Below are 22,743 nucleotides of genomic sequence, written 5' to 3'. Positions count from 1 at the left end.
GCTTCTGAATGAAGGAGCAGTTGTAACTTCATGTGAAATCTACCTTATCAACTGCTCCTGCTTGCAAGATGATTTATGTGATAAAATCGAAACCAAGTGTAAGCAATCCTCCAATACCAGTTTCATTTTAATTTGGAATTGCATTTATTTCATGAAGAAACTGACATTTACAACATCTGGATTCACTGAAGGAGATGGAGGCTCTGTTTTTTTCCTCATACTAGTAACACCAGAGCCCCAAATATTAAACAATTTCTTTACTCATGCTGTGGATAAAGCCCTCTGAATCTTATGTGATTATGACAGGGCAAATACGTGGTTTTGAAAATCACCATTTCATAGCTAGATCGAAGTAAAATGGTTTAAGTTGGTTGTTTCTGCAAGCTTTTGTCTCCTTAATGATTAGTGTTGAGACTAGCAACACTTAAAAGGCTGTGTTCCCAAAGCTGTTCTTGCAGAGGACTACTTAGCAGGTAGGATAAAAGCCAGAGCTGTCCTCATACCCAGGGTCCCTGCCCAGTTTAGTGACACTGGATCTAAATAGCAATTTAAAGAGTGTCTAAATAGCTTCACTTTTTATTTTGTTCCAGGCATAACTTCTTCAGCAGACCCAGGAGCTTGTGACTGTCACCTGCAATACCAGAAGCATAGGACGTATAACTGGGTTCTGGAAAAGGAGCTGTGGGCTCTCTGGGCTCTGCTTGGCTGAAGGCCCTGTGTGAAGTGCTTCCTGAGCTCAGGTGCAGTCACTCACCTGGGCCTGGTATGTTCTTGGCAGTGGTGGTGAGCTGTTTTCTCAAAGATGGCCTGTGTAAAAACTTCTCTGGAGTTTGGGAGCTGACACCTGTGTGTCAGCTTTTCCTCATGCAGTCTGAACTATGCAGAAGTATTTAAGACCTAGGAGGAATATTCTGGCTGTTTTGTTTTCTCCTGTACTTTTATGGCATAGTTTAATCTCTGAGTGTTATTGGTCAGGTGCAGGGTCAGAATCGTGTCAGTGAAAAGTCAGTAAGATGCTGTAATATCGTATTTGCAGGGAGAAGATTGATCACATTCTGTCTTCAATAGTGTTGCAGATGCTGTAAAATGTGTGCCAGAAAATGACGTATATGTATACCTAGTCAGCTTATGTTTGCCAAAGTCAGTCTCTTCCCTTAGCATGACACTCAAGTACAGTATCAGCTTTTGTATTGTCACATTCAAGACCCTGCTAAGCACCTGAATCAACCATATGGTACCACAGATAGATTGGCAGCTAGGATGAAGAACCTTTGAGGATTTTGAAGGCTAGATCTCTATTTGTTTTTCTAATACCATGACATTGAAGCAATAGTTGTGTTGAGAAACGGGAGTTTCATAGTTCATTAAACTACCTTCCTTCTCACAAATATTTTTTCCCATTTTGGAAAGCTATCTCTAGGGTAGCTCCTGAATAGGTTTTGGCAATGGTACTTCCGTCAGGTATTCTGAAGGTGCTGTTATAATGTCATTAGTCCAATGCTGCTGCACTCAAATACTCTAATTTAAGCACATGAATGGGGTTCAAACGTATAAATTGCTAGTATAGCTGCTTTTCCTGGTGATAATTCTGTGTACTGAGAAATCAACACAGTCCTCTAAAAGGCGTTTTAGACTCTTGATTAGACTTTGAACATCTGCTCAGGTTTATGCTGTCACTTTTTGGTTGCTTCAGAGAGAAGTTTCTTTTGTTTCAGCTGTTTTCTTAGAATGGTAATTCATCAAAAGGTATTAAGAAATTGGCATTCATTCATTCAGGTTTCAGCTATTCTTTGGTTCTCCACAGTGTGTTCCTCTCTTCCGCATTAAAAAAAAAAGCACCTGTAGCTGGTAGTAGCAAGATGTATGTTTGGGAACTAAATATTCAAAATTACCTTCAAATTTTGCATTGAGGTACTTTCACATGAAAATTTTATACATCCGGGCTTCCCTGTGCATATTTTCTCATGCTCGGATTTAGTCTACACAGAAAATTGTCAGTTTTTATCTGAGATTTACCAACCTATCTGAGCTCAGTGTAAGTTGTTTCATGGGTTACCTGCATGAGAGATCTTCTGAGTTCACTGCATGAGAATTCTGGAGAGAAATGTGCCAGCTGTGTGAGTGTGCGAACAAAAATTTGAGAACAGACGTTTTCAAATACTTATTGCTAGCAAGCTAGATACAGTAATTGTTTACATTTATAACTATTTTGCTATCCTCTATTAAAAAAAACCCCAACAATACAACTGAAACACATCTTTAAAAATTCAGTTTTGCAAGTAGAATTTCATGGCTCAGAAAAACAGGAATTGTCTTACCCAGACTCACTGCTGTCAGCATTTGTTACTGCCCTCTCTGTAACTGGGGTGGTGTGTTTACTCTCGATATGTTCTTTGAGGGCTTTGTTGGTGGTGTTTTTGGTTTTTTTCCACTTTGTTTTCCAGATCACTTTTTATAATATGACCGTTTGCTTCACTGCAGCAAGCTTTTGACTGGCTTCTATTGCTGTCAGGAGAAAGGGGGCTGAGTGGTCATGCTAATTGAAATGTCTTTCATGTGGCAATTGAATTGCTTGGAGATGTCACTTCTGGGTTTGTCCTCTTCCAATTGCTTGTCCATTTTGTCTGTCTGTAGTTATAAGTTCCTAAAGGCATGTTTGTCTCAGTATATCTGTGTAGTGGGTAGTACTGTGGACCCTGGTCTTAAATGGTCTGAAATTAATGAATATAGATGGATGTCTGTTGTCATAACTGACATTTTTTGTCCTGCAGTAGCAAAATCGTTTGATAATTTTTTGGTCTCTTAAATGGGAGTAAAATGGAGAATTTAGAAGTTAAATGCAGAATCAGAACTGCCTCATGCATGGTAGCTGTAGTGCTCCATGATCAAATGTGTGCTGCACTGCGGCATAGCTTTGATGAAGAAATGGTGTTGGAACTTTCCTCAACATCAGGAGGAGATCTGGTTTTGCTAATTTATTCCTCAGAATTGGCTGAAAACCAGTTTTCTATCAAGCTCATTAAGTAAAGAGTATTTATCTTGTTTACAGTCTGTTCTTTGCCTTGGTTCTTTATGTTTAAACTTCTTAAGCTTGCTTTTGCTTGTATGTTGCAGTGCAGTCTGTGATGGGATGATGCTCCCAACTGTACTTTGCCACTGATCTGTAGCAATTTGTGTCTGATGTTGATATGTTGGAATACAGTATGATATTTAAGTGCCAATATTATGCTCTAGTGAATATGATGCAATCATAAATGACATACTTCATAACATATCATTGAAATTAATATCCTTTCCCACCCTTAATATAAGTAGAGAAATGTGTGCATTATAAAGATCGGGTTTTTTTGTCAGTTGTAATGAGAAATTCTTGACGCTGTGCCTTTTTCATATAGTTGTATTTACAAATTCATCCTTTATTGCTCTGGAAAGGGAAGGCTCAGTGGGCATATCGTACAGTATGGAGGCAAAAGACTAGAATATCAGTTTTCTTAACAAGTCTAGCAATATGTTCACCAGATTTCTCAGCTTCACAAAACCACTTGAATGTTGTTACTATAGCAGTATGAGGAGCATACTTTTTCTTGGGACAGTAGACTGCATGAAAAAAACTAGCAAATAAAAAAGATGTTCAGAAAAGTTACAGTGATTTTAACCTCTTTTTTTTTTTATAATATTCTTAAATATCGCATCATATTTAGCAATGCTGAATAATTATTGACTTAATTTGGGATTGTGGTGCTACTTATAGTCTGTAAAATGAGACTGTAGGTATATAGAATAAAATAGCAGAAAACTTGGCCTGTTGCACTCCATTACATAATTATTAACTAAGGTTACTTATTTTGGTGGTTCATATTGGCAAATATTCTGACCGTTAATAACATATAGACACCTTTAAAACAGATTTAATTGTTGGAAGGAGACGTCAAAGTATTTGTACTTTCTGGCCAAAATCTGGAGCAACATAAAGCATACATGTGTTCAGTAGGGTTGAACAGCCTTCTGCTGGAACGCTGCTTGGAGGAGCACCAAGAAGTGCCTGCAGGTGCCAGATACTTGGCAATTTGATTCCTTTTCGGCTTTCAAAGGCCTAGCAGACCCAACCTGTGACAAGAACAGCCCTGCGCTGACTATTGCTAATGAAACTTGGTTTGCTCCTGTTACAATATCCATCCATCAACTTTAGCAGCTCTTGCTATCCAGGGATATGGATTGATCATTTGCTCATAGCTCATACTTTCTGTTTTAGGCTTTCTCCTGGTATGACGATAGGTTTCATCCTTTGGCCAGATGCAGCTGCTAGTCTTTCAATAAAAACTTGAAAAGAAAATATTTAGCATCAGAATTGTGGGAATAATTTAACTAAATAACAGCATACAAGATGTCTTGTTGAACGTGTTTTAGTTTAGAATTTTGGGTGATAGATGTTTAAGTATGGGGCCTTGCTGGCAATTCTTAAGTGCCCCTTAATTTGCGCCTCTTGTTTCTCTCTCTTGGGTATTTAATTCTTTTCTATAGCATAATTCATCAGCTCACATAAGAAAGTACAGAAAATACAGAAGAATTTGTAAAAGATTTCTGTGATTATATTGCCTTAATAAAAAGGGTGTGCTTTTCTCGTGTTGGTAATGCTAAAAGAAAAAGGTGCGGTTGTGTCTATATTATGTGTGTTTTTAGTGCAAAGATATGTGTCTATCCCAAGGGCCTTTACAGTCAAGAAAGGTTCCTTAAATTAGTAAGAGGCCATTAATGTTTTGTCTCAGAGTGTGTGTGTGTGAATATATTTATTTTTTTCATAGTTTTCATAGTATTTCTACATCTGAAGGCAACTTGTCTTTTTTTTCACACTAGAGCAATAGTTGCAGACTTGAAGGAGGTGTCACTGAAGTTGAGCATCAGAATAGCAGATAAATGCAGCTCTGTTCTGTTATGTTTTGATTTAATTGTCCAAAATAATCTTTTGCACCCTCCCCCAAGCTGTCTTTCAATGCCATCAGTTGGCATTAGCTATGTACTTTGGCATTCATTGTAATATGAACAACATTGTGTATTTCGGTGTCATTGTTTCCTAACTGCCTTCCTTTCATTAAATATTTCTGTTCTGTTCAGTTGTTCTCATCTAAAAATCCCACTGAATTCCCATCTTTTGCATCTGAAAAGATAATGTACTCCTTTTGAGAACTCTTTGTATTTTGAATGCTCGTTAAGGGTAATATCAGCTGCTACATGGCCTAAGCATTGCTCAGTGGTAATGTCTTATTTTTATTTTTTTTATTTTTTTAAACTTAGTTTTTGTCTTGGCCGTCACTGCTTCTTAGGGAAGTAGCAGACTAGTGTTTCTGTAGCTTTGCTGATACAGTACTCTGCACATGGATTATGGTGTGATTCTTCAGGATTAGTGCCATCCGGTTTAGAAGCAGTTACTGAATAAGATTATATTAAGATAGCCTGTTACTATTCTGAGGCTTGGAGGTGAAGAAAAAGTGTGGTTCCTTCCACCGCTTCCTTCCTATGTTAAGCTACAGTACTTGCACTATACAGAGTATAAATAGGCCGTTAAATTTTCCTTTTGCCAAATGGGGAGCTATGTGTGCAGTATCTCTGGGGACGTTTGGACTTTCTCTGGTTTAATCCGTAGTCTTCTTTAAACATTTCATTTCTTACACTGTCCACATAAGTCAGTATCACTACCTGGGTGTATATGGTCATACACTACTAGGTCACACTTATCTTGTCAAGGATTTCAGGACATTATCTTCAGTTGTAGCAAATTAAGATAGTTCTTCTGAAGTTGGTAAAGGTAATGCAGCTCAGGTGTTCCCTTTGGAGTTTTAGACTTTTTGGTCCAAGTAGTAAGATTTTGTATTGTATTCAAAGTCTTGTATCGATATTGTGATGTACTCATCTTTTTCTTAGCTTTAGATGTTAAAAGGCTCATCTTAAGTAAATGTAATGTAATGTAAATGATAACTTTGACTGTGAGTGTTCCCAAAGCCAAGATTTTTCAACTGATTAAGTGTTCTCCCAGATAAGGAATATTGACAATGCTGGAAAGCAGTCTTTGAGGAATGTCTACTTTTCTGCTTCACTCTTCAAGATCATAAAGCTTTCTTCCCCACTTCCCTTATCTATCTTAGTGATGGAAAAACTCGATGACTTTATTTTTAGGCAGAAATCTCCTCCTCATTTTGCAAGTCCACCTAGCCTTCCAGCTATCCTACTCCACAGCTGTCACAACAAACTTTCTTTCAGATGCTATTAAGTGTATCAGACATCACTTTGCAGCATGTGAGTTTGTTACCCTGGGGCTTTTCAGTCTATTCTCATGTTATCAAAACCACTGTGTGATTTCAAGGTTTCCTACATTCCTTGGAGGAAAATCAAATGGTACATGGTTAGGAAACTTATAGATACTCTGCAGATTTAGCAGATCTCTAGCAATTAAGTGGTTAATATCCTCAATTTATTGTTTTCTTTCCTCATTTCCCATAACCATGACTTTTGTGAACTCTCTGTATTCTTTTGTCTGTATTTTCAACTGGGATTTTGGGAAAACTTTGCCACACTGGAGAAGAAGCATTGCTCTAGCTTTGTTTATTCTATTTCTGTTCCCTTTGCTCCTCTTTCAGTTATCTGATTGCTGTAGACAGTGTTCTCATCTGAGATTTTTTTTTTATCCTTTTTCTCTCATTCTTCTCCATCTGTTACATTTAGGTAATTTGTGTTGTAATGATTTTAATGGTGGTAACACCAGTTAGCCTTGTTACAGATATGCTATATCTGTATATATATATATATATATATATACACACACAGATATAGGTATGCTAAAGCTCTTTTCATCTTTTATGGTGCCCTTATATAAGATCCCAATGATCTTGCCCTTTAGCATCAAAGACAGTAGTTATCTACATACGAATGGATCAGGACATAGGTGGAAGCATCCTTAAAGTAGCTGTTTAGCTACTATTAAACATTGCACTACCAACATAGCATTGTGCTGTACATTTTATTCTCTTTCATACTCATTGGAGGTGGAAAACACTTTTTTCTGCCTTTAATTTATCATTTTCTTCTGCAAGGGAGACCTAGAACCTGTCTCCCTTGATTTTTTAAATCTTTTCAGCTTGTGTTTATGGCTTCTTTTTATATTCTGAATCACACATTGAGGTTGGAAGACATCTTTTGAGCTCATCTAGTCCAAACCCACTGTTTAAGCAGGGTCAGCTGTGGCAGGTTGCCCAGACCTGTGCACAGTCAGCTTTGGAATATCTCCTCATATGGATGCTTTACAGTCTCTCTGGGCAACCTGTTCCAGTGTTTGAGCACCCTTACAGTTAAAAAGTGGATTCTTGTGTTCAGATGGAATTTCATATGTTTCAGTTTGTGCCCACTGCTTCTTGTTCTGTTGGTGGGCACCACTGAGAAGAGCCCAGCTCTGTCATCTTCTTTCCTTCCCATCAGCTATTTATACCCATTGATGAAACCCCTCCTGAGTTTTTTCTTCTGCAGGCAGAACAGTCACAGCTCTCTCAGCTTCTCCTCAGGATAGGTACTCCAGTCCCTTAATTATCTTCATGGCCCTTTCTTGGACTCTAGTATGTCTCTTTTGCACTGTGGAGTCCAGAAATGGACAAATACTCCAGGTGTGGCCTCACCAGTGCTGAGTAGAGGTGAAAGATCACCTCCCCCCACCAGCTAGCAACGCTCTTCCTAATGTGCATCCCACCAGGCTGCTGGCCTTGCCATGAGGTTGCGTTGCTGACTCATGCTCAGCTTGTCCACCGAGACCCCACGCTCTTTCTCTGCCAAGCTGCTTTCCAGCTGGGTGGCCCCAGCCTATCTCTGTGCATGGGGACAGGTCTTCCCCAGATGTAGATCTTTTCATTTCCTCTTGTTGAACTTCATAAGGTTCATGCCTGGCTGTTTCTCCATTCACTCTGAGGGGCAGCACAACCATTGTGTGTACAGCCACTCCTCCTAACTTTGTATCACCTGCAAGTCTGTTGAAGCTGCATGCTGTCCAAGCATCCAGATCGTTAATGGAAATATTGAAGAGTATCGGACCAAGTACTGGCTTCTAGGGGACACCAGTAGTTACTGGCTCCCCACTAGATGTCATACGAATAATCAAAACACTCTGAGCTTGTTTGTTAGTTGGTTTTTGATCCACCTTGCTGTCAGCTCATCCAGTTCATGCTTCATCAGCTTCCTTAAGACCTTATGGGAGACTGTTGAATGCCTTATTAGTGTCAAGGCTAACAACATCCACTGCTCTCCCCTCATCTACAAAGCCAGTAGTTTTGTCCTAGAAGGCTGTCAGGCTGATTAACCATGATTACCCTTTGGTAAATCCACGTTAACTATTCTGAGTCACCGTCTTGTCCTTCATAAGTTTGGAAATAATTTCCAGGAGGATTTTCTCCTGTCACCTTGCCAGGGATTGAGGTGACATTGACTGGCTTCTAGTTCCCTACATCTTACCTCTTGAAAGCAGGAGTGACATGACCTTTCAAATATAATTGAGAGTGGCCTCACAGTGACATCAACCAACTCTCCCAGCATTTGTGGGTGCAACCTATCAGGCCCCATGGATTTACGTATGTCCAGCTTGTTGAAGTGCTCCCTAACCTCATCTTCCCCCACCAAGGGTACATCTTCTGTGCTCCAGATTTCCCGTTTGAAATGTTCTGCTAGGATTTTGCAGGAAGAAATCTTTTTCTTCTATGGAGTATATTCAGACCACATCCTTCCTTCTGTATATGGATCCAGGTATGGCCTTGGCTGGATGCCCCCTATCCACTTCACCTGAAGCTAAAAGAACTGGAACTGTTTTACATTACTGCCTTTTAGCTTTATCCTCATTTTGGACCACAGAGTTTCCACGGTTCCTAAGTGTACTCTTGCATCCTGGAAAGCTGAGAGCCTGTGTAGCCCTTTAAGCTGGAGGTGGTTAAGCCCTGAGCCCTGCTGAAATTTCTGAAGAGGCCAGATTCATCTGGCATAAACATGCAGTGTGTAATATGTGAATGGCTTTCAGTTCTGCTCAAAATGGGGAGAGGAGCAATGGTGGCTCCCACTTTTTGCTTTGTTATGTTAGTGATTAGAAGTCCCCTTGAAGAAGTGAAAGGTGGGAGTTGCAGGTTTCATATGATCTTGAGAGCTTCACTTTTTAGGAGAATACCCTACACATGAGGCTGCAAGCAAAATCGAAATGGCACCATTCTGTGTCCTTCCCATGCATGCGACATTTACAGGGTCAGAGGAATAAAGTAGAGGGATTGTAACCCTCTAAAGAGCATCCTTGCTTCCTGGAAGGGCAAGGGGAATCCCAGATTCTTATCCATAGTTTAGAAAGTGGTTAATTTATACTGAAGAGACATGAAGTGCGATGCATTAATAGGACTGGGAGAAAGGACTGTACTTCCTCAAAGTGTGTTTTCTTCCTATCTCATTTTGCTCTAAACTTATAAAGAAATTCAGTGAATAATTAAACACATCAAACAATTGTGACTGTCCTGTTATTTTTTTTTAATTTGGCTTGCACTGTGATGTTCATTTGCTGAGTCCTAATTAGCAAGATGTGCAAAAATCAGTAGTCTCTTTTCCCAGATGATTTGTTGGAGTGATAATGTTGCAGAGACTGGGACAACAGATGTGCTATTCTTTCCCTGAATTAGCAGTGGAGTGATTCTTGTACTGCAGTCCAAGTGAGTACGACGTTATTTTACCTAGCACGGAATTATTGCTGAATGCTGCTAACTTTTGGACAGATTATGCTGGACTATTCAAGAAAAGCACAATAAATTACGTTCCCATTCTTTTGTCCTTTCCCAGGGTTTGAATTCAGTTACACTCCTCTTAGAATGCAGTGGCAGTTAGTGAAATGCTGTGCGTGGCAGGAGTATGTTACATCCATAAAAGCTGCAGAGACATGTATGTTCTCAGTGTTTAGTGGAAAGTTCTTGGAGAAAGTTTGTCTTGTGAATGCATCTCCTCTGGGGCAGCCTTTGGAGTAAGGGTGCTGCTGGTTTTGAATGAGGCCAGAAAGAGCAAAGGAAGTATGTCTTCGTTACGGGCAGTGTGATAACTGTGGTTGCATTTCTCCATTGAAAAAATGCATGAAGTTGGTAGCTGGGGGGCTCTTTGAGGTGGCCAATGCTAATTAAACAATCCCCCTGTGCCTTCTGTTTAATAACTAAATGTATCAGCTTTGGTAGATTCTGCAAACCCTTAAACAAAACCCCAAACCTTAAGTTTTTGAACCTAACTCTACAAAGTTGTTGTCTTACTGCAGTCAGCAAGAATTTGTCTTATGGCAGAAATCAGTTTATCTTGCTTGCTTGTTTGTGGATGAGCTTGGCAAAACTCAGGGAATGAGCATGGTCATCCTGAGAAAATTACTGATGTCTAGCAGAGGATGTCTATGAGCATGTAATTAACTGGTCCAAAGGGAAGGAACATGGCGAAAGTACAGAGCATAGCAATAAAAATACACCAATACTGTCTGTGTAGTATAACCACAAATAAACAGTAACTCAGACTATAAAAGGCATTTTGCAGTTCTCTGTTAGTGTCCTGAGATAACCCGTCTTCTGTTCCTGGTTGTGTAAGACCTGCCTGTCTTGCAAAGAGAGAAGATATCTGTGTGATAAATTTTTTATTCATAGATGAAATCACAGATGATTTTTGTTGTTCTTTTGGGAAAATGACACTTCACTGTGAAGAATTTGTTGCTGCCTCGATCTCAAGGTTAGGGGACATGTGAATAGTTAAGGAGGGTAGCTTAATATTCTCATATTGCTAAAGCTATTGTTTAACTTGCTGTTTGTGAAAAGACCCGTGAAAAGACCCGTAAAGGCCTGTGAAGGGCTCCAGTTTGTGCTGGTTATGATGTGAGCTGGGCTTGGTGACTCCAAAACGTTTGTGCGTGTGGTTTTTAAGGGGGGTTGTTTGGGTTTTTTTGGTGGTGTCCGTCCCCGTGCTGACACCCCACCCCCCCCCCCCCACCCCCCAATTCTTCTGCTGGTTTATCTGGTTTATGGATCCTAAAAATGTGTTTTAATCCTTTCACCTTTTGTGTGTCTTAATTCTGCATTACACAGCCAGCATTTCAGATGGCCTTTTATGAGTGCATGCCTAGTGGGTCGTCCCCCCTTCTTGGGAGCTGATCAGAAAGCTCTCACAAAAATTGTGTGGGTTGCCTCTTCTGTTTCCATTGATGAACCTGTGCTTCTAAGTGCCTGTGTAATTCAGCTTTTCCTAGCATACTCTGCCACTGTTACAGTGAAGCTTCTTTGGGGGAATAATGGGAGAAAGATCAGAAGTAGCAACTGCATCTACCTAACTTAGATCTGAATTTCCCAGATTCTTGTTTATCTCAGCATGTTTCTTGAACAAGGGGAAGTCAAATGAGTAGTTCCTGCAACCTACACTGAGATAAAGATTTCTTGGTGGAAATAAAAACATGCTGAAACTAAGAGAGGACAGGAAACAAAATGAGACAGGGTACATATTAGATCTATGTCAGAATTCTTTGTATATTAAGGTAACTTCATTATGTCAGAGGCTTATTTTTCTTTATTTATTTTGAGCAAATGCTGGAAAATGGTCCAGAATGAACATCTTGAGAAAATGAGTTCATCTATTTTTGGTTCTTTGTAACAAACAGAAGTGGAAAGGTGGTTTCTTAGCTTAGATCATTCAGAATGCAGCTCGCAGAAGCTTTGAATACAACTGTGGCATGTACTCCCAGAGGCACAATACTGGTGTAACCTCACCTTTACTCTCTCAAGAGCTGGCTCAACTGCTGGTTTGCTGTGTGGCTTCTGGTGGTGCAAGGTTAATTCAGGAATATCCTGCAATCAGTGTTCTGTGGCAATCAGATGAGGTAGGTACTCTAGTCCCTTCTGGTATTATGATTTACAAAGCTATTTAGCTATTGTGAAATTTGCCTACTCCATAAAATGACTGAGAATTAGTGCTCAACTAAAGCTCCTGTAGTGTGCAATTGTCTGAAAATAAAGGAGGATTTTTCTTTTTATTTTGCATGTGAATATAATATGTGGATATAATGTATGCAAATACATGTGTATATACATACACACACTCATACCTCCCCCCTACCTTCGTACCGGCTCTTATGCATTTAACATCACAGACCAAAAATACAAGTATATTGTCATGATTCCTCAGGTCAGTGATTATAAAATGAAAAGTATAGCTCTCCAGAAATACTAAATAAATACATACTGAGAAGAAGGATGCGTGGAAATCTTAACAGCAAAATCTAGTAATAATTCTGCTGTGCAGGTCTGATTTACTCATATTTTATCCCTGTTAGCCAATTAATAAGTCCTTTGCTATTTGTAGAACAATTGTTTCCAAGTAAAACATATTTTGTAGAGTAGAAGCTAACATTTGCCTTTAATGTTACTGTTTTTTGAGGCAAATTACTTTCTTTTTCAAAAATACAGGTATTGCCATGAAAGTCCATGAAAATGGCAAAAGTGCTGAATCAAAATTTTTTTTGAGCTAGTTGTAATTTTCACTTCACTTGGGTGTAACTAATTACTGTTTTTTCAAGTCCCATAACAGCTGCAGCTATAGAGCTGATTTAAAGGTCTTATTTCCTATTGCTAATTTTTATCGTCCAAACTGCAGCCTGATTTAAATTCAAAGGAAAATGAGACAATTACATTTCCTTTGGTGAAGACCTTTATATCTTGGGTTTGGGTAATCTTACTTCCAGTGTTATAGAAGAGTTTTGCAACTACTCCAACTGATTTCAGGTTTTTGGGGTTTTTTTGTCAGTTCAATTAATAGTATAGAAAACCTGTCACTTTTATGGGATTGAAAATTTGTAGTATCTTAAAAATTATAACTTTTAATGATAAGATGGATAAACTATTAAGCATTAAGTCTTGGTATTCAACACAGGATCAGTACCCCTGGTGCTGTACCTCTCTATGATGCTGCTGAATTTAGTCCTTCAGAGATACACCAGTTAATAAGAAATGGTCATGGATTTATGCAGTATAGAAATTCATATTTTCTTCCTGGGGGCACTGGATCTAAATTGCTCTGACATCTTTCTAGTGCAATAAAAGTGCTTTCCTGATTATGAAGATAGATATTAAGAAGCACTTTTATTCGTGAATGGTTTAAGATATGTTTCTGTCCAGATGTTTTGCGTGAAGACATTTGATTTGGCATTTCTGGCAAATCGTGCTCCTAACAGAAAGGAGATGCAAAGCTCCTCCTGGATGGGAGCAGCAACTCTGGGTTTTGATTCAGTGAAGGATGTGATTATTTAAAGAGATGCAGCATTCCAGGGATGTTTCTGAAGACCACAACAAAGATTGTGTCCAGTGGTCTAAGTATCTTTTTCATTTGCTTTCAATAATTGTGTCTCCAAGTTGAGTTTACTTTCCTGCCAGTTCTGATCAAAGCATTTTCACTATAAACTAATTTCATTTTGGTCTGTATGCCAATCCAAATAAGAAAATAAGAAAAAGTGTTGCTGATAGCTGTATGACTTTTTTTCTTTAATACTGTTCTCTCTCTTTTTTTTTTTTTTTCCTTTTTGTCTCTCCAACAGGCCATCTGTGGAAAAGAAAAAAGAGAAAAAATGAAGTACATATTCTTAGTATTTTTCATTAATTTATTACCACAGTATCCTGGGAAATCTTTGAGAAGAGATGACAGTTACCCAAAAACATTGGAAGACATTAAAAATGAGATAGCTGGCTATAGTGATATTGCTAAAGCTATTATTGATCTTGCCGTTCACGGAAAAGCTCAGAACAGATCTTATGAAAGATTAGCAGTTTTTGCCGATACCATAGGACCTAGACTCAGCGGTTCAAAAAATCTAGATGCAGCCATCAAGTATATGTTCAGTGCCCTGCAGGAAGACAGGCTGGAAAATGTGCACCTGGAGCCTGTGAAGGTACCACACTGGGAAAGAGGAGAAGAGTTTGCAATGATGCTGGAACCAAGGAATCACAGCATTGCTGTTCTGGGACTTGGGAGCAGTGTTGCAACTCCACCAAAAGGTAACTTTTCATTTTGGAATTAAGTATCTCTTGCTTTTTAACGCCAAATGGTATTATACCCCAAACAACTTCTCTCAATGGTCAAACTGAAGTTTTCTTCATGCTATAGTAGTTCTGCAAGACAGAATGCTATTTTTCTGGAACTTTTCTGTATGACATGGTTGTGAATGATGCAGTTTGGTTGAACCGACTTGTAAAATTAGAGTTGATTCCTGAACACCCCATTAAATCTATACCATTTTGTTTAACACTGTTGAACCTTGTTTGCAGAGATTCTGCTCCTCCATTGAGGTTAGTGGGAGACTTGTTCTTGTGATCTGGGGTTTTCCAGCCCTTCTTTGTAATTTTGGCCACAGAAGTTCTCCATGGGGTGTTCAGTTGACAGGTGATTTCTGCTCTTCTTGCTGTGCCCTGTCCTGCCAAGCTCGGTACTTCACTCTGGCAAAAACCAGGACAGCAGGAAGAAGAGAATCTTGCACTGAACTTGGAAAGTGCCAGCCCCTCGCTAAGCTTGGCAATTGGTATCTGCATGTCCTTTCCTTCCTCGTCTCATGATCATCTTGGAAAAGTCTTTGAAACTTGCCGATTACTGGTGTGTTGCCTTTTAGTGGACCATGTGTGATGCATTACTTAAGAGAACAGGAATGATCGTTGGCTGGGCTCAGCACAATTCAGGTGTTTTGAGCCCCAAAAGATTAGCTTGCTTGCAAATGAGATGATTTCTAGGATTCTCTTTTTGTACGCATTGATGTGGGGCTCTCAAGATTGCTATTTAAAGGCTGGATGACAACCTTGGTTTGTGATTGCTTTCCATAAATAACAATAGACTTATTCCTAGACCGCTTTAGAAGCATTCTTATTCCTTTATGAGAAAATAAATTCAGTTTAGGAAATAAAAGGTAACATGATACTTATAAATATTTTATTAATTATAATTTTTTGTGATAGTGAGCTGTTTGAAATGAAACAAATAATGTATAAAAGCTGTTTTGTTTAGAAAAAATGATACAGCCCTTCAAAACACAACAAAGTAAAACTGCGTAATTTAAGATACATTTGAAATAAATCTTACTTGGTTTGGGAAACCACTATTGTAAATTTGTCTGAGGTATTTCTATCATATTACTAAAGTAAACACATGCCTAAAACCCCAAACAACTAATCCCATTAATGATACCTGTTTATCCCATGATATGTCTAAGACTTAGTGTTTTTGTAGGGGAATATTTACAGCAAAAGTTAAAGCTACAACTTCTTTTCTGTCCTTTCCAATCCTATTTCAAGCTTCCTAAAAAGGAAAGTAAAATTAAAATGGCCTTTTTGGTGCTGTGCAAGTGTTACTGAACCTGCAAAGAGAACCTGCAATTTCATCTTGATGAACACATCTTCACATCCCGAGAAGTCTGGTTTTCACTTCCCTTTCTCAGCTGGGTAGTGGTTTGCACGTGCTTGGTCTTACTTCTAGGTTTGCCTTTTTTGATTTAAAGAGATACTGAATTTACATGTTAAAAAATGCTTATAGAGGTTAATGGTGTCCTCCTTTTTTGTCTGTAAAGATCTTAGTATACTGATGACTGAATGGTCAGGCTAGTACCTGTTGCTGGTAATGTCTTGGAAGTTAAGATGGTATTATCCAGTGCTGGTTTATACTGAGTAATGTTTAAAAAATCCACAGTATTCTTCCTCACCTTTTACTTTCCTCTGAGATCTGCCATGAAGAGGTGTATGTGTTGGTGCTAGAAGACTGCATGGCGGTGAGGTCTTTCACAGCAGAGCATGCAGTTTCTCACACTTGGTGGAATCATTTTGATTAAATTACTTGCCCTCTGACTTAAAATCTATCCTACTGTTTGTGGCTGTTACAGTTTCTGCTGGTTTCATCTTGCTCTATGCAAGCTGTTACAGGTTTTCATGCTTGAGAAGGCTATGTGGGGTAGCTGGTTCCTGGTGAGCTCTTGGCTCTCATTCTTCCAATCGCTGGACCCACCGCCTGGCTGACGGAAATGTCTGGTGAGAGCTGCTCATCACCAGCCTCTCTGGGCAAGAGAATTGCAAGGTGTGCTGCTCAGGGAAGTGCCTGTTCTAAAACTCACAGTCATACCAAGCATGGAATAAAAAATATGTGGTTAGACTATTAAAACCACTGCCTCATTGCTTTTCAGGAATTCATTTCCAGATCCGCTCCTTCTGCTCTAACCAGCAATTGTCGCCATGCCCTATTCCCTGAGAAAAAGGGATAGACAACTGCTCTAAATCACATCAGAAATATTTAAAAAATTTCCCTCAGAGAGGGAATATCGACAGTTCTGTCTTGTTTTAGCCAAGAAGCTGTGAGAGTGTGAGTCATCCTGTAATCAAAATAATGCAACTCAGTGTGAGATGCTTGATGCTGATTCTCCTGGCGTTGCACTGCTGTTGCTGTATGGGATCAAACAAGGGAGATCTACTGTTGCCATGCTGAGCTTTGCCAGAGAGACTCGTTAAAGCCCGAGGACTGGCTTCAGATGTCAACTCCATGATCTGATCATTGGTGCCTGGGTTCTGCTCAGGGGCAGATGCACTCTTCAAAGCTGCCTCTAAAGTGGACTGTGCAGGTGATCCCCGAAGGCGTTTAGTATTAGCTTGATAATTTTTGCGTGTTTTAATTCAGTGTTCTTACCAGGATATGTTTCGGACCCCTCAGTTTACACACCACTGTCTTATGTAGAGACCTGACAGATCCCTTCCTTGACACTACTGATGCCTACTTAGAGTCAGAGGGCAGCACTGGCTGGACTTTGTGTCTTTTAAGGCCTGGGGATGTGATTAAGATGAGAGGGGGTGACTCCCCCATCCCAGCAGGAGATACAGGACACCATTTCTTGCTTTCTTACCCTCAGTTATGTCCTGTATTCCTCCCTTCCCGTTATGTGCCTCTAAGCTTGAGACCTGATGAGTTAAGAAAATAGGAAACATTGGCAGAAACTGAAAACACTGCTGCTCTCTGGGTGTGCTTAGTATTTCATGCCAGACTTGGTGGCCCCTAGCCCTCAGAGCTCCGTCTGAAGCTCAGCTCCCCAAACCAGTGCTCTGAAGGACTCTTTATTAGCATGGCAAAAGCCTAACAGCAGTTAGAAACCTGGCTTTGGATGTTGGAAATTCAGGGATTATTTTTGCTTCTGTCCGTGGAAATTCAAACCGGTGTTTCCTAAGAGTGACCCAATGGCCAGAGCACATGCTGAGGCTGCTCACTTTCCATTTCAGCATATGCCATGTGATTGTGGAAGAAAATCCATGATCCTTTGGGACAGGAGCAGGAAGCCCTAAGTAGTACCAGTATTTTAGTTGTAGAGCCTGAGCCAGCATTGACTCCAGCATACAAGGAGTGTCTCTTCCTGCAGATCTTCTATCTAACCCATGCCTAAGGGATTGAAAACTTTACGGGATGTGGACAGAGTGTTGCCCTTTTATTGGATTTGCTGGGGTTTGCCCAGTTTTGCTCAGATATGAGTTTGGCGTAGAGCTGGTTGGCTCACTCGAGGTTGGAACCATTCTGATGATGTGCAGGAGGCTTTTCGGTACTTTGTGATCTTGTGGATAGAATTCACATTTCCCTATTTTCTTTTTCAGGACTGGGCAACATGCCAGGGTGTCAAGTTTCCAGACTGAGTTTGATTTACACAGCAAAAAGGGACAGCACAGAAAAAGCTAGATATTTTTTTTTTTTTATTGAGGGAAAAAAAAAGGCTTTCCCTTTCAGTGTATCTCAAGATTTGAACGTATTGGGTCAAGGAGAAAGTTTTCAGTTCCTTTGCTGTCTTTATAAGAAGGGAGTAACTTTCATGCCCATCTTAGTGGCAGGGAGAGGAGAAGCATGAAATGCAGTGTGACCTGGATTTCCAGTAGTCAGCAGAGTTTGAAAATGGTCACTATCTGGAAGAAATGGATTCCTAAGTAACAAATAGATTGAATGTTAGAAAGTGCTCGGTTTAGGGATCTGACGAACTGGAGGTTTACCATATTTAGTCAATGACCTTGTCTCATTTCCAGTGTTTCAACACTGGCAAAACATACAGATATATATAGAGAGACCGTGCTGATTTCTGGTAGTACTGATTATATCCCCCAAATTCTGAGGAAAATAGATATAATTGTTGCTTTGAGAATCCCATAATTGAAGGAAAGTAGTAGTTTAGCAGATGTTTGACCGTAAAGTATCAAAGAATTCATATTTTTTGCATGTCTTTTAAAATGCATTTTTTTTCCCGACGGGTGTCTCTGCCCTTTCATTTTAAATAAATACTGACAAGTAGAACCAACATCAGAATGCAGCCTGCCCAAAATGTCACCTCAAAAAAGGAAGTCTCTGGTTTCTATGTACTGTTTGTTGCAGCAAAACTGAAATAATGTAAGTATGAAGATGAGGTATTGGCAGACTTTTCCCTAGTTTTTGTGTGGAGTCATGGGTTGTTTTTTTTTTGTTTAACTATCAACAACAGTTGGTCCAGTCTTGGTCTTACAGAAGGCGGTGGGAGTTTTGCCACTTAGCTAATAAGAAAATAGTTCCAGCCTGTTATTTGTAAAATGAGGATAATATCTTGAAGCTGTTGAAGGCATGTGCTCTTGCTTTAGGCTTACAGTCTTTTTAAGTCAGGGATGCTGCTGAAAGAAGTAGTGTGGCCCCAGTCCTGGCTGATGTATTTTTCTCCTGTATTGACCCTCCTTTTTTGTTTCTCGGTGGTGGATTAGGGAATTCAGCTAGATTAACAAAAGGCCAACAAGAAAGTTAATTTTCATGTGTATCGGAGGATTTACCCTTGACTTGTCAGGATCTTGGACCACTGACCTGCTGGGGGAGAAAGAGATCCTTCTGGAAGGATTTGGGTATCCCTTTTGATGAGGGGTTCAGTGCTGAGAGCAGGGGTTGGGAGAGTGGTAGGCATGAGAGCGCAGTGCATGGTAAAGCCCTCCTGTCTTCCCTGGATCCCTTTCTTTGTGCATGAGGAGCTATTGATTCACATCTTGAGACCGTGAGCCTCAGTATTGCATGCCTGGATTGTTTATTATTACTTAGAACAGTGCTGCTTGCAGTATTATAATTATGCTGCTATTTTTCTTGGAATATAAAAGGTGATGTCCATGAAGGACCTCAGACACTGTGTTGTTCAGTGGCCTGGCATCTGGGCCAAAAGTTAGTGCAGTGGGGTTTCAAAGATTTAGAGAGTAGGTGTAGCTGTGTGGCTTTGAGGTGGACGTGCTGTCTGGGAAGGACATGCATTCCAGTTGCTGCTTTACTGAACTGTATGGATTGGCAATGGCAAAAAAATGCATTTTCACATCTTGGCCCTTTTCAGTGTCACTGAGTTGAGGGTGATGACTTCAAGGATAAGCCCAGGCTGAAGCTTCTGCCTCACACTAATGGAGACAGGACTTGAACATGGTTTTCTGCATGCATGGGGAATGCCTGCACAGCTGGGTGGCACTGTCACCTTCCCTCCCAGGGGATAGCCAGCAGTGACTGGCATCTTGACTTGCTAAGGAGGGAACGGTTGCCCTTGGTACTTCCTGCTTTGGGCATCTGTGTGCTCTGAAACTGGCTCTTCTGGATCCCATTCTTGGGTACCTGATTGTCCCCAGACTTGCATAGCAAGCCTGTGCCAGGTGCAGGCCTGCTCCTGGGAGAGCCAGAGCTGGTGCCCCCACTCTTTCCGTGTCCAAGGCTTCATGCTGGGGATTGGGTCCAACCCCCTTGCTGCTAGGATTTACTGCTGCATGGTAAGCTACATGTTATTGAAACCAAACTGTTCCAATGAGATCCAGTACTTGCTGAAACGTTTGTCATATTTGTTGAAAATGTAACTATTATATAGTGTTTATTTTTCTCTGTGTTCTTAAATAAAAGAGTAATACGTTTAGTCTCTGTGCTGTGCATCAGAGCTGAATAGACTCATATCCTTTTGGATAACTTTCCTATGTAATTTTAGTTCCGTGAAGTAATTCTCGTTGCTGTTCCACAGAGTAGATGAGGTCACATTTTCCAGGAGTATATTCAGATTTTACAAAATCTTTCTTCCTGATAAAAGCCCTCTTCTTCATTTCACAGTTCCCCTAAAATATTTATTCTTTTCTTCATATTATAATTCTTGTATCAATAAATATTGATACGTGTTGATAGAGAAAATGTTTTTCTAGGTGTTAAATTATTTCAGATGTTCAGTACATGCTAGTAGTTTTTGAGGGAGAAAAAAAAAAAGGGATAATACGAATCTTTCATTTGTTTCAGCCTGACACCAAGCCTTAATTGCTCTGGTTCTGTGGAGGGAGATGTGGCATCCAGGGTATAAGACTGCCATTTTTACAGGAGCACTACACATCCCAGCTGCTACATTACAACTTTGTATGTGCAAATCTTTCCTGTGAGCCATGCAAAAAAACCTCTAGGTTCAATGTAACTCTGGGAAAGAAGCTACCTTGCAAACAGGCACAAGACAGTGCATGTGGGCCATTTCTGGAAGAAGCAGCAGCATGGTACTTGTATCCTGGGGACATGGTCAAGCCTGAAGGATAACCGCGTTAGCCAGGCTAAGGTCAGAAAAGCCCGGGGCTGCCACCTGCATGTGCTTAGGGTCAGCATGGAATACAGTATACCTTGATGCGGCAGCTTCCAGGCTAAATTAGCTTTGTAGGAGAGCTTTGTGGAAATGGAGGAATCTGTGAAGTGGCAGCCATCCAGTAGACAAGAAATGAGGGTGGTTTGATGTTGCTGGTCTGTGAGGCAGGACTGTGATCATCGGGTAGGCTTCATGCACTGATCTTGTGGGGTGTTGGTGCACCTACTCTGTCTTCCTACCTTGAAGAAGTGTCTTGATTTCCTGGTCCTGGTGTCATGGTGCCTAGTTCTGATGAATGGGGAGGTAGCATTCTGTCTCCCTATTGCGCTTATAACCACAGAGACCAGGTCATGTTTCAGATATGTTTTTCCCAGTTTCAGAATCTGTACCAGTACCAGAACAACTAGATGTGTTGTTGCCCTTTTGTGTTGGTATTTCAGGCAGTATTTTATGCTCAGGATGCAAAAACTTTAAATATATAACACACAGGGAAGTTTAGCAGAGACTCGGTTGATGTAGTTTCCACCATTGTTGTATATAGACCTAAAAATACCGTATTTTAATTGTTTTAAACAAAAAATGCCTTGCACATCAAATTATCTATTTGGCAGTGGCAGCTTCAGTGCATATGGATCGGCAGCATTGCTGTTCCATAGTGTGATTTGTGAGAGAAATCATAATTCTTATGTTAACACAGTGTGAAGTAAATGGAGTTTGGAAGGTACATAGGGGTGAGTGTTTCACTTGCTGTTACTGGAAAAAATTATTGTCAGATTAACGATGGCTGCATTTGGCTTTGTAACTAGGTCTCCAAGGGACTGTTGCTGTTAACAGGATGACAAAAATGAGCCTGGGGGAAAAAAAGAGAGCAAGACCATAATTGTGTAATAAGGAAATTAGTATCCAGTAAGATTCAACAGTATGCAAATGATATTTCTTCCTGGGTTTGCTACATTCTTCTTTTAATACAGCAATTGATTATAGCTAACTAGGTTGAATTTCTGTGTGTTTGAGTTGAGTGTTTCTAAGTTAGTAATAAATAAAACCCAGTAGGGACTGGGTTCACAAATCTCAGGAATTCCTGATACTTGTGGTAAAGTCTTGCCATGTCTTGCCCTGGTGTATCCAAGAACAGCAACAATATTCTGTGGGAAGTTTCCTTGTAATAGAGATTCACCAGCTTTTAAAATCATAGAATCACAGAACGGTTTGGGTTGGAAGGGACCTTAAAGACCAACTAGTTCCAACCCCTTGCCATGGGCAGGGACACCTTCCACCAGACCAGGCTGCTCAAAGCCCCTTCCAGCCCCTGGAACACTTCCAGGGATGGGGCATCCATAACTTCTCTGGGCAACCTGTTCCAGGCCTCACAGTAAAGAATTTCTTCCTAATATCTAATTGAAACCTACCCTCTTTCAGTTTAGGGTGGATTTTCCCTTTTTTCCCCCCCTTACTCTTCTTTGAAACCTGTTACTGACACAGACGGATGCATAGCTCAGATACTAAAATGGCTTAAATATTCACTGCATTAAATCTTGGCAAGAATAAATTATCTCCTGAGGAATTCCCTTTGAACTAATCTATTTCTGGCATGATTGCTGGTAGATAGGCAGGTGCTAGGAGATAACTCTCCAGACAGAATTTTTCACACCAGGAATCAGACTTCTGATGTATGGCAATGTTGCAGACAGCTGATTTACAGGGTTTTATATATGTGTATATATATAATTGGACTTTCTGTAGCTAATAGAGTAACTGTAATCAGTCTTGCCTCCATCCTGCCTGAGACAGATTTTAGAGTTTGCTAATGCGTACCATGCCATTTATCTCAACTGGCCATTTATTTCAAGTGTGATCATCAAACTTGTGACATATCGGAGTGTTTAGATAGAAGCCTACATTTTTGTGTACAGAGGACTTTATAATACATAATTTTGTTGGTAATTGAAAGTTGCCTGCTTGTTCCCACCATTAACACCCTTCCTGTACCTTAATTCTCAGAAGTGACAGACTACAATTCACTGTTCAACATGAGGAATGAGAAGAAACGCATAGTACTACATAGGTTCTTTTGCTCACTCACCCGACCCAAC

General features: G+C 40.1%; 1 protein-coding gene across 4 annotated transcripts in view; it reads left to right on the top strand.

Moving 5' to 3' along the window:
- The window catches only part of CPQ (carboxypeptidase Q), a 163,725-nt gene that overhangs the window by 7,840 nt on the left and 133,142 nt on the right, over window positions 1-22,743 (top strand). For 3 of the 4 annotated variants that reach the window (XM_055705657.1, XM_055705656.1, XM_027814217.2), the window contains one exon: window positions 13,604-14,060. In XM_055705657.1, coding sequence (XP_055561632.1) covers window positions 13,634-14,060 — 427 coding nt within the window. In that variant the 5' untranslated portion in view covers window positions 13,604-13,633. Of the gene's footprint in view, window positions 1-11,531; window positions 11,894-13,603; window positions 14,061-22,743 lie in introns of those variants that run through there. The other variant, XM_055705655.1, reaches the window with a different exon arrangement.

This window comes from Falco cherrug, chromosome 3 (assembly GCF_023634085.1).
Source record: "Falco cherrug isolate bFalChe1 chromosome 3, bFalChe1.pri, whole genome shotgun sequence".
Classification (NCBI taxonomy): Eukaryota; Metazoa; Chordata; class Aves; order Falconiformes; family Falconidae; genus Falco; species Falco cherrug.
Note: the sequence above shows the minus strand (reverse complement) of the source record. Positions and strands in the feature narration are given on the sequence as shown.